This window comes from Barbus barbus (genome assembly GCF_936440315.1).
Source record: "Barbus barbus genome assembly, chromosome: 33".
NCBI lineage: Eukaryota > Metazoa > Chordata > Actinopteri > Cypriniformes > Cyprinidae > Barbus > Barbus barbus.
Window position 1 is genome coordinate 15301321 of NC_136761.1, and position 11640 is coordinate 15312960.

The 11640-nt window shown below is 37.3% G+C and overlaps 2 protein-coding genes across 4 annotated transcripts in view; one reads left to right on the forward strand and one right to left on the reverse strand.

The window, feature by feature from the left end:
- Positions 1 to 11640, reverse strand: part of LOC306853527 (fermitin family homolog 3-like) — a 568382-nt gene that overhangs the window by 3119 nt on the left and 553623 nt on the right. The window contains exons 2-10 of the mRNA XM_079391016.1: positions 2935 to 3199; positions 2040 to 2273; positions 1827 to 1943; positions 1331 to 1499; positions 1144 to 1246; positions 956 to 1063; positions 685 to 813; positions 489 to 535; positions 227 to 351 (exon numbers count right to left, since the gene is read on the reverse strand). Of these exons, the coding sequence (XP_079247142.1) occupies positions 227 to 351; positions 489 to 535; positions 685 to 813; positions 956 to 1063; positions 1144 to 1246; positions 1331 to 1499; positions 1827 to 1943; positions 2040 to 2273; positions 2935 to 3058 (1156 nt within the window). The 5' untranslated portion in view covers positions 3059 to 3199. The remainder of the gene's footprint in view (positions 1 to 226; positions 352 to 488; positions 536 to 684; positions 814 to 955; positions 1064 to 1143; positions 1247 to 1330; positions 1500 to 1826; positions 1944 to 2039; positions 2274 to 2934; positions 3200 to 11640) is intronic.
- The window catches only part of LOC306853531 (ADP-ribose glycohydrolase MACROD1-like), a 53398-nt gene continuing 46729 nt past the window's right edge, over positions 4972 to 11640 (forward strand). For 2 of the 3 annotated variants that reach the window (XR_013782746.1, XM_079391020.1), the window contains exons 1-3: positions 4972 to 5623; positions 6719 to 6811; positions 7021 to 7131. Coding sequence is in view for 2 of the 3 variants with exons in the window: in XM_079391020.1 (XP_079247146.1) it covers positions 5236 to 5623; positions 6719 to 6811; positions 7021 to 7131 (592 nt within the window). In the remaining variant the exon portion in view is untranslated. The remainder of the gene's footprint in view (positions 5624 to 6718; positions 6812 to 7020; positions 7132 to 11640) is intronic. The other variant, XM_079391021.1, reaches the window with a different exon arrangement.

Consider the following 11640-nt stretch of genomic DNA (forward strand, 5'->3'; position numbering starts at 1 on the left):
CATGCATGCATGCATAATGCAATGACCTTAATTTATTAAAGGCCCAAAGCTAAATCTTCTTTCTTTTCATAAGACTTAACAAGGCCAGGGGATTTATCTACTGTATCAGTTAGGTTTTATTATTCAAATTTTACTTATTCAACTTAAGCATGTTCAGCTGACTGTTGATCTGTTTCTCTCATGTATCAAAATTGCAATATTGGGTATAGGTAAAATAAAAAAAGACCTTTCAGGTTCAGTTGTTGAATGGGCTCTCCATAGCGGTCCTCTTTACTTTTATAATAGGAGATCGATGTGTCCTGAAATTTGCACCAGTATTGCTTGTAACCCTTGAGAGTTAGTCTCTTAGGCCTGCAGGGTGGAAAATTATTAAATATCAAATGATTATGCAATAATTATGCACGTTTAATCCAATGTGTCACTTGTTTCTTTGTAATTGTTTGTGAAAGTAGGATTCAGTGGGATTTGGCCAAAGAAAAATACTTTACCGAAATATTTTCAAATGGTCATTCAGCTCTGGGGCAGTCATGTTATCCTGTGAAAATAAATCTGATTTTATTGATAGTACTTCTGATAGCAGATTTAGTACCTCTGAATTTGTCTCTGCATCTCTGCAGCTCAATCTCCATGTCTTATTTTCTGCTGTTCTATTAGGACAGAAGATTTATTGTAAGTGTCTCTCACCAGCATGTCTGTGCTGTTGCCATCTCCCACCATCTTGACCTCCAGGGATTTCAGGGCAGACTCCAAGTCATCCATCCCTTGACAGGAAGAGACCATGTCCTCAGACAAGGACAGTTTTCCGATGTGGTACTGAATAAGAGAGTGAGAAAAAGAGGAAGATGTAAGAATGCTACTGCTTTTTGTGTTTATTCCTTTTATGCTAACATCAGTTTAACTAATCAGTTTTATAGTTGCGTTGGCAGTATTATTTGTTAGGTTTTCTCTGTTGTACCTGCAGGGCTCCAAACAGCATCATTTCCTCTTCTGTGCAGTCTATGTCCTCCAAGAGAATTGCCCAGCGAGCTTGTTCATACAACTGCGTCAAACGCACTGAATCATACTACAACAATGAGAGAATTGATTTTAATTTTTTGACTCTTGGAAAAAATGTATACACACATCTAAACCAAACAGCGCTACCTTGGGATCCATATCATGGAAAGTGTAGTATTTGAAACGAAGCCATATTTTGTCATTCTCTTGTATTCCCTGCTGCATTAGTGAACGAGATGAATCCAGCCACCTCCAGGGAACAGAAGAACATTTATATTAAGGATGAAATGTGAATTATTATTTTTTGAAGTCTTAGTTTGTTTCTCTGCTGTACCTGGTGTGAATATGTGTTTTGTCCACCACACTGGCTGGCCGGTAGAGTTTAGCGATGGCTTCAGGAGCAGGTGAGGGCAAGCTGACAGACAGCATCTTATACACAGCCTCAGTCTTCGGAGAGTCAGCAAAATGAGCCGGCATGCCATTGTACAGAGCTTGAACAGAGCCTGCATCCAGATAAAACAATTGTTTCCAACATTGATAATGATAAATGTTTCTTGAGCACCAATTCAGCGTATTATAATGAATTCTGAAGGATTGAAGACTGGAGTAATGACTGCTGAGCATTCAGCCTTGCCATCACAGGAATAAACTACGTTTTAAAATGTATTAAAACTATTATTTTAAATTGCAATAATATTTCACAATATTATTGTATTTTCAATCAAAATAAAAAGCATTGAGGATACAAAAGCATTTAAAAAAATCATTCTGACTCCAAACTTTTGAACAATAGTGTATTAAAACCTTCTTTAATGTGTTATTTTGTGCACCTGCAGTTAGAGGAACATCTGTAAGATCATACAGCTCTTCTGAGGAATCTTTGTCTTTCTTTTTCTTTTTCTCTTCAACAGGACGGAGCAAGGAGAGCTCTTCTGGGTGACGTAAATCTGAAAGCAAGATTCGTTTTGGAAATGGTAACCTGAAACTTAGTAATAGATTACTTATAGAGGGGGTGTTGGATCCAAGCTTGATCCTTCACTTACTGAGAACCCTGCAGATGCCCATGACTGTGCGAAATACAGGACTGGAGAAAGAGGCTCGCATTTTCAGTGTAGCCCCATTCGGCAAGTCCAGTCGCAGGGGCTTGTGCTGTGGGGTGAAGATGAGACGAGCGTCTGCGTGGACCCCGCATTTGTCCAGTGTCCAGCCGGTCCGCAGCAGCCACTGCTGCTTCTGCTCCCACCACAGGGCATGATCAGACCAGTCCTTCTTCAGATCTAGAGGTAAGACACAAGAACATCTCACAGCGTAAATAAAGGTTTAGGAGCCATACTTACTTCTAAACACAGTTTTTATAAATATGGGATAACTTGTTGTGATGTTGTTAATATGCTTTCCTATGAAAGTCATGCTCAACAAGGCTGCATTTATTAGATCAGATTTATTAAAATGCAGAAAAAATATGATATTGTAAAAATTTCTTACAATTCAAAATGGGTTTCTAAAAAAAATTTTAATACAATTTTCAACAGCCATTACTACGGTCTTCGGTGTCACATGATCCTCCAAAAAATCCATCTGGTATGCTTATTTGGAGTTTAAAAACATTTCTTATTATTGTTAATGTTGAAAACAGTTCATATTTTTGTTGAAATCATGATATATATTGTGTTCATGATTCTTTAATGAATATAAAGTTTTCAAGAACAGCATTTATTTGAAATATAAATCTATTCTAAGAATGTAAAAGTCACTTTACTGTCACTTTCAACCAATTTAATGCCTCCTTGTTCAATGAAAATATTAATTTCTTTAAAAAAATCATACTGATCATAAACTTTTTAATGGTAGTACATATAAATCTAATGTGTGTCATGTCATAGTATGTGCACTAAAAGCAAATATAATAGCCTATATTTAAAGTAAAGCATAACTCACTGGTCTGCTCAACTAATTTGAGAATAACTCCGCCAATGTGCAGCTCAGAGGTCACGCTGATCTGAAGAGGTGGGGCATCAGGACCAAGATCCTCAACTGTGACTGTAAGGTCCCACGCTGCCATGCTGCTGCCAAGAGATACCAAAAATATGGAAACAATGAGGTTTGATCAGACATAAACTGTTCTGTACACTGGTCCATTATTCTATTTAAAAGTATTAATGCATGATGAGCAGCTGTATATCACATGCTTAGCATGATCATACTGATGGTAATGGTGGTGTCACATCACCAGATCATGCTTCATCTACCCTGTGAGTGTTATCATGCCGTTTGCTCCTAGTTAAGTTTACTGAGGCTGATACTTCCCGTTTATACACAAATCACATGGAACCACATTTCCTCTTTTGGTCAAGTGTCTAATTCACCAATGCATGTAACAGGGTGTGTTGGTTTATATATATTGGTCATGTGGGTGGGTGTGTGTGTGATAATTCTGAAAATAGTTAACTGAAACTGAAATAGACCACAAAATATTAACAACTCAGCTTCATGTCTTTTTAATCTGTAACATAAATGTCATTTAAACTCCACAATAAAATATAGACACGTCACTGCAAAATAGGGCACTGTGTAGTAAACACCTTTAGCTAATATACCGTTTATATAAGTAAAATGCATTTGTAATGATGTAATTTAACCACCTTAATATTGTATTATATTGTAAATTTCTATTCTAAATGATTAACTGTTTGATAGTGATCTCGAAGTGACTACAGAACTATCTCACTGTCATTGTTTTAAATTACTCACTGTTAATAGCTCAAAATATAATTAAAATTATGATTTTGTTACCTTGTCTGTTTGGCTCTGGATCTGCCGATGATAGTGTATCTCTCTTGTGCATTCAATTAAATGCTGGTAGGTCTCTTTTATGAGATACTCACACAAACTCACACTCGTATAGACAAGACCCCTGTGCTGTGTAAAATCAGTTGTGGTTTTTCAGGGTATGTCAGAGCTGACAGAAAAGGGTGTTCCTCTTTCCTTGGCTTCCGTGTAACGGAACTGTGTATGACTGTGTTGTTTTCACACTAAATGTGCTCTTACACAATACAATAAAAACTCAAGCATTTAGACTCATGTCATATGGGCATGAAAGCACCGCCTAGACAGCTGAGTGTATTATGTTGAGTGTATTATAGTTGTTGTTTTTCACAGTGTAAGATGGTGTTATAATCAAATTATTGATTTTATCATTTGAAACAATATAAAAGAGGCTTCTGTAGTCTTATTTAGCCAACACTGAGAAAAACAAGATATTAAAATGGGTATATGGAATACGCAAAAATCATATTTCAAATTAATCTTCATCTAAATCTCTTTTATATTAGGCTAATTGAGAGTAAATGCAATAAAAAAAACCTACCTGCCCAAGACAGCAGAGCTCACAATTGTTATGCAAATTTGATTTAGTTGTATTTGATTTAGAAATGAATAAATAAATGGATAAACATTATACACTGCCAGACAAAAGTTTGAAAGTATGAAAAAACAGTAATATTGTGAAATATTATTACAGTTTAAAGGTATGGCTTTCTATAGCCTATAGTAATATATTTTAAAATGTAATTTATTCCTGTGATGGCATAGCTGAATTTTTAGCAGCCATAACTCCAATCTTAAGTGTCACATGATATCAGAATCAGAAAGAGCTTTATTACCAAGTATGTTTACACATACAAGGATTTTGACTTGATGACAGGAGCTTCCAGTGCAGAAGAAAGTATGGGCATAGTGCAAACATATATAGGAATAACACAGAAGGATTGGAATGATATTGCTACATTACCAATACAAATAGTTAAAAAATAAAAATAGTCAATTACAGCGCCTAAATTCATATCAAGTGTAATCCAAAATCAGGACGTTGACAAAACTTCATGTCAATTGTACTAGTCAAATCAAAATGAGGCTATTAGTAACAGGACAGCTTGACTGAAAGGTTGCGCTTTCAGCATCCTGCCGCTAGATGTCAGTAAAGGATGATTGGATGTTGATCCGGGACAGTCCAAATAACGAGAAGCGCTGGCGAGTCAATTCGCGGACCCCTACATGTTGGTATAGTCCCTTTTGCTTTCATTGTCTGACAGTTGAGTTTCAATTTCACTATTTTAATTTCAAATAAATTGCGAACTGCTTGTTACAACAGATTACAAATCGAAACGAGGATAAAATCAAGGCGCAGACGGAAGACATTCAGGCTTTAAACTTTAAATCTGCCAGCTGTCAAGACAGACCATGGCGTTTCAGATGTCAAAACTTGCTGCTCGTGTTTGGCTCTCCAGAGGCGTTGGGTTCACATGCAGCGCTGGGGACAGATGTCCGACTCATCTCGATTTGATCAGCAGACTTGCACATCGCTCCTTTCATGCGCTCAAAGCGCTGCCCTCCCAGGGGCTCTTACGTAAAGCAGACAGGTGGGAGAAGGTTTCCACGGCCTCAAAGTCACTTCACAGGAGGAGTGGAGGGGCTATTAGAGCGCACCGCATCACCGGGGTTGTAGTGGGCGCCGTGGGGGTCTCTGCCGTGGCGCTGGCCTCTCTGAGCACGAGCACGCTGCACGCCATGAGCGCGCGGCCCGAGCTGAACCTGGATTCAGAGAGCAGCGACTGGACAGAGGCGAAGAGTGAGTCCCTCCCTCCTCAGAGATCAGAGCCACTGTCCGGCACACACTCCACTGACAGAGAACCAGAAACGCATTTCATTTCATTACAATTATTAAGATATATTACCGCCATCAGGGTGATCTAGCTCTTGCGTCACATTGAAGGACATTAATTAGCAAATGACTGCACATTATCCCGATTATACGTATCTATCTATCTATCTATCTATCTATCTATCTATCTATCTATCTATCTATCTATCTATCTATCTATCTACACTGTAAAAATAAAATCCGTAAAATTTACGGTAAAAAAAACTGGCAGCTGTGGTTGCCAGAATTTTACTGTAAAAATTATGCTAGCAACATTTTAGGTTTTACAGATTTAACATATAAAAGCCATATTTCATTAGCTGATATTCATATACCAACCTACTCAAAATACTGAAATCTGTTTAGTCCCTTTGTAACACACTGATAACCATCAAAAGCAGGTGGTGATGAGAAAATTACATGATGACCCAAAGCTCATCATAAACAACTTCTCCGCAAACTGAGAAAAAACACTTACATATATTGAAGGTGTGCTGTCATTCACACAGATACTAAACAGCATCATAGTAACACACATGAAACTGAAATAAGGCAATAAACATTTAACAACATTAGATGTAAGATCAATGCGTAATGTACACAACTAATGAGACAAGTCTAAGAAGAAACATCAAATGTGAAATGTAATGGAATTCTTGAAATATCTATTTAAGTTTTTTTCACTGCAATTTATAAATTCTTTTTCACTTCCAAAAACTGTATTTTACTGTAAAATTACATGAAATGTCCATTACAGTTTTTGACTGTATGTTTTGAGGGAAATTACTGTTAAGTTAACCAATGAATTTTACACTCTTTTACCATTAAAACCACGACCATTTTTACAGTGGTCTGTCTATCTATTGGAACTGTTTGAACTTTAAGACTAGACTCAAGCCAACATAAGAATCACTGTATTTAACAATATCGATAAACTGAGTCCTAAATTTTCTAAATGAAAATCAAATAGTTGTTATTTTTGTTTATTTTGTATGACTTGGTTTGCATATTTGTCTTTGGTAGAAAAGCTTTGCTCCATGGATAAGGAGAAGAGGAGGGAAATGTACAGGGTTGATTTCATTCCTCTGGAGAAGATTCCTGTCTGGAGTCCATCAGGTGAACAAAACACACTAAAACACTCATCATGTATTATAATAATAATATAAAAAGAGAATCTTTTTGTTTTAATCCAGAACCAATTTAACCTGTTTGGAGTCCAGAAATTCTTAGAATAATGAAGATATGAATAGATTGTATGTAGACCAACTTATTTGGGGGTTGTTTTTTGTAAATACATGTTAACATTACTGTGTGCTTTTTTTTAGGTGACTCCTCTTGTAAGCCTCGGTACAAAGTCAATGAAGAGCTGAATAAGAAAATATCCCTTTTTAGTGGTGACATCACAAAACTGGAAATCGACGCAGTCGCCAACGCAGGTGAGAAACGAAGTACAGGAAAATTCATAGTCTACATTACCTGGTCTGCCAAACAGTTTTATTGTTTCCCAAGTACGCTTGTGCCTGGCCGTATGTCATAATCTTAAAACACAGATTCAGCAGTTTATTGTTAAGATATTGTTTGCACAAAGAGTCTTGGTCATTTTTTTGTAATGAATTGTTTTTCCATAATTGCAAGAGTCATTTTTGTTGAGAATATGCAATGCACAGGAGGATTTGGCATACTTGAGCTTTAGTGCTCTATGCCTTGCTTTCTCTGAGTGAACACTGCCCTATATATTAAGGCAGTGAACCTTTCATCTTCTTGGTTTGCAGCACTAAATGTCTATTTGAGTTCAGAAAGCACTTCAATAGAGCAAAAAAAAAAAAACCTTCTCAGCCATATTGCTCTTTTTCCAGTACCAATAAAAGTTGCCTTTTAGAAAGAGCAGAAATCATCAGCAATCCTCATCGGTAGATGTCGCGTCACTGGGTGGAGATAGAGCTTACTGTCTGTGTGTGGTATCCAGTCAGTCCCTTTGTAGACACACCTGAAGGTTTCGTAACATTCATCTGCATTTGTGAGTTTGTTCTTGGCAGTTGCAGAACAAAATGACTTTCAGTGACTTTCAAGCTTTTTCACATTTGCATCCTTTAAATAGCTAAAGAGACAAGTCGAGCACTAAGATGACAGACTAAAAACTCTCTCAGTTGCATCTTAGTAAAGATGCACCTGCAAACTTTAGTCAGAATAGCTATATTTAATTTTGCCAGAGGGACAGATTTATAGCATATTCAGTGGGTTGTACTGTTGTGTACATTGGTGTCAGTTGTTCAATACTGAAGTACATCATTCCAAAAGATTAATTGTAAAAATTAGCTGTGAACTAAGACTTAAGGTCTGTACATCTATCCCTCACAGTCTTGTTTCAGTCATGTTAAAATAAATATGTCATCTACCTGAACTGAGGTCCATTTTAGGTCAGGAAATGAATCAATTTGATAATTAATATGCTGCTGTTAAAGTCAGCATTTCAAGATATGTAGCATATTGACATTAGCATATTCATACAGCATTAGTAGAGTGCCCAGGTTTATTATTTCTCCATCATCAGCTCTAAGCTGCCATAAAGCAAAGCAATGGCTGGTTAATGTTTTAGCAATTGTATTACCACAAGACTTTTGGAACATGAGCAAAAAGAGAAGAAGTGGGCGAGGAGAAAAAGAAGCTGAAAAGGCAAAGGACTAAGAGTGGGCATGGAGAGAAAGAGAGGAGTTTGTCTGACAGGGCATTGATTCATCTCTCCCAGCTGACGCATTGATCGGCTGGCCGTAGGTCTCGGTGTAAAAGCATGAGGATTAACAGACTGTCCAGTGGTCATTAATTTAGAGGTTGGAATGAACTTCCCAGTACTGCTAGGTGTGCATTTCACTCACCAAAGTACCAAATTGAGCACAAGCATGCACTCTGTACCTGTCTGTTTGTTTGTTTGTATGTATAAAGATTATTAAGGCAAACATTTTTGTTTCTTGAATAACATGCATGTGCTGTTCACAAGAAGGATGTTGTATATTAAAAGAGCAGTGAGTTAACTTTTAGTATATTTTAGATTTTTTTTAATTTAAGATATATTTAAAGCTGCATTCCCTAAGTTTTGCTTCTTTGTCGCCATCTCTGTCTGAAAACGTGGAATTGCAGCTGTTTGCGGAATTATCTTCCTTGTGTGGGATGTGCTCCAGCACAGCTGCAGCGCGGATGAATCTAATGTTTTGAGGTGAATGTGTAGCTGTCAGTCACTGCACCGGTGTGGATGTTTACTGTACTTCGCAATCACAGATTCTAGACTATGTCTTGGAATATATGATTAGCGTCAATTAGTTAAAAAGTATGAGACTGAGATGAATTGGTTTTATTAATAAGTACTATTTAAACAGTCTGTTTATTAGTACTGTTACTGAAATCTTACATTTTTTATGTAGGAATGACAAATTACATTTATTAGTTTATGGTAAATCTCTGTAATCCAAAAAGATGGAAATCAAGTCAAATCTAGGCCTACATATTTTTCGAGTGCAGCACATTAATGTGAATAAAATTTAGCATATACTGTTCAAAGAAACATACCCTTATCTGTATTATTATAGTGTATATAATTCAGTTATCATGCATTTGACCAGTCACCTTACAAATGTTACAGTCCACTGATTATTTCTATTGCATTTATCGTGATCTTTTCATTTGTGGGAGCTGCAGGGGTGAGCAGGATTTTTGGCAAACGGGCCACATTGGGTTTTAAATGGAGAGTGGGAGGGCATAATAACATCACCTTGGGAGATGCAATGTTCTTCATGATTGGATCTTGTATTCTAAAAGCTGAGAGAAGTCTATGTACTTATTCTAATAAATGGCGCATCATTTTCTGAAGTATGTCTAATGGGGCCACTCAGTTAATTTTTTGAACTACCTTCAGTATTGCTCTACAAAGGTAGACAGTTTTCACCAGGCATCATACAAGGTTTATTTTACTTCCCCCTAGCTCCCTGGAGAGTTTTTCATTCATACACAATGGTAAGCTAAGAGCCTTAGCCTCTTAGAAACATTATAGGAAAAGTTAATATTCCCAGGTTATTGTGCGTTTTATTAAAACTTTTTTTTTTTTTTTTTTTTTTTTTTATAGCAGTTGTAGTACACAGAGGAATCACTATCAAGGGAAATGTGTCATGCTCATGTGTGCATATTATAGAAAACTGTCAAGAAACATCTAATATTAAGATGCTATTGAGTGGTTGCCTGGATCTAACAAGTGTCATGTAGTTTAATGTTTCCTGGTCCTGAAGCCCCCACATCTTGCTTATCTGACATACCCATTTTAGGTCTTTGAGTCTCTACAAAATGTGCAGTGTTGGATATACACTGCAACCAGGGTTGGGTAACAGGTCTGAGTTTGATTAAAATGTATCACTGAGATGTAATTAGCACCAAGCAATGACTTTCCTGTGAACAGAATATAGCACTGGAGATTGATAATCTCCAACATTAGATGTTTGGTGGCACATTTCACAGCAGAGAGAGAGAACATGCTCATGCTTGCCATATTGGGTGAACTGTGTAAAATACTGGGCAGGTTTAAAGCACTGATTGAGTATTTTGGGTATTTTCTACGTCGTTAAATTTAGCTGGAGACACGTTAGATGCTACTGAGTGATAACAGAGCTATCGAAAGACAAACAATTTCAGGACAGTTGACCTGTGGGCTGGATTAGACCACATTGAGAACCATAGGTTGCCCATGCGTGTGCTAGACTCTTATGAAGGTCAGAATTAAACAACCGTTGAACTGTGCAAAAACGTACTAACACATATTCTTTGAAACTTTGAGAGCTCGATCAGTCAATAGGGAGAGTGATGGAGAGGTGGGCTGGAGTGGGGAGGACTGTTTGTCTGTTGTTCTCAATAAAGATTGGATTTACAATAACATTGCCTCCACCCTCTGTTCTCTCTCTCCTCCCTCTCACAACATTTTACAGCTCTTGGCTCCTGGATCTGCCCTATAAAACACCGTAAACATAAAATCCACAAGCACTTAGGAACTGTCCTTCCGAGAGCAGGAGTGGAGGGAGGGATAAACATCCTTTTTACGCCACTAGCCATCCATCGCTCTGTCAATCCACCCATCCATCTAGTTAGTGGGAGAGGATATACTGTCCTGTATTGGTTTATTAAGATGCATTACATTGTAAATAGTGTATTGTGATTGGGTTTGTGAGGGAACACCCCCCCCCCCCCCCACACACACACACACACACATGCCCTTGTCGGTTTTACAACTGAAAGGTACATAAAAAGAAAAAAAAAAATATTATTAGGGGAAGGTTATGATGTAGGATCATAACCTCGAAACTGAATAAACAATGTTGTTTAATGAAGATTATTTGGAGTGTTGCCTCACAATGTTTGCTCATGGGAGAAATTGCATTCGCCCTCCATGTTTAGTCTGTTGGGAATTAAAAATAAGTGTCCGATAAGTGTCAGAGTTACAGATAAGCGATATCCAGACAGATAAAGAAACAATCCCAAATAAGAGTGACGCCATGTAGTATAGATTAAGATGGAATTAAAATGGAAGAGTTTTTATTAAATTTCTTGAAAATAACAAAATTGGATGGATTTGATTGAATTTCTGTATTTTAAAAGGCAGCAAAAGAAAGTGGATGGCACTGTGAATGGGCTGATGGTTACTAGTTATTTTTTTTTTTTTTTTTCTTTTGACTGACAGCAGAATAATCTAGAAAGCCCCAAGTTGTGTTGTGCAGAACTCTATCTTTACCCTCAGCCAGAAAAATAGGCCCACTGATAGAGGAGAGGGGCATGACAGAGGATGAGAATGAAGAGAGTAATGCTGCATTTCTGCTTGCGCAGTTATAGTCTTCACTGCCGGATAAGACGGTATGCATAATTCACACTGATATGTCTTCCTTTCACAGAAAGCTTGTGATATTCACACAGCT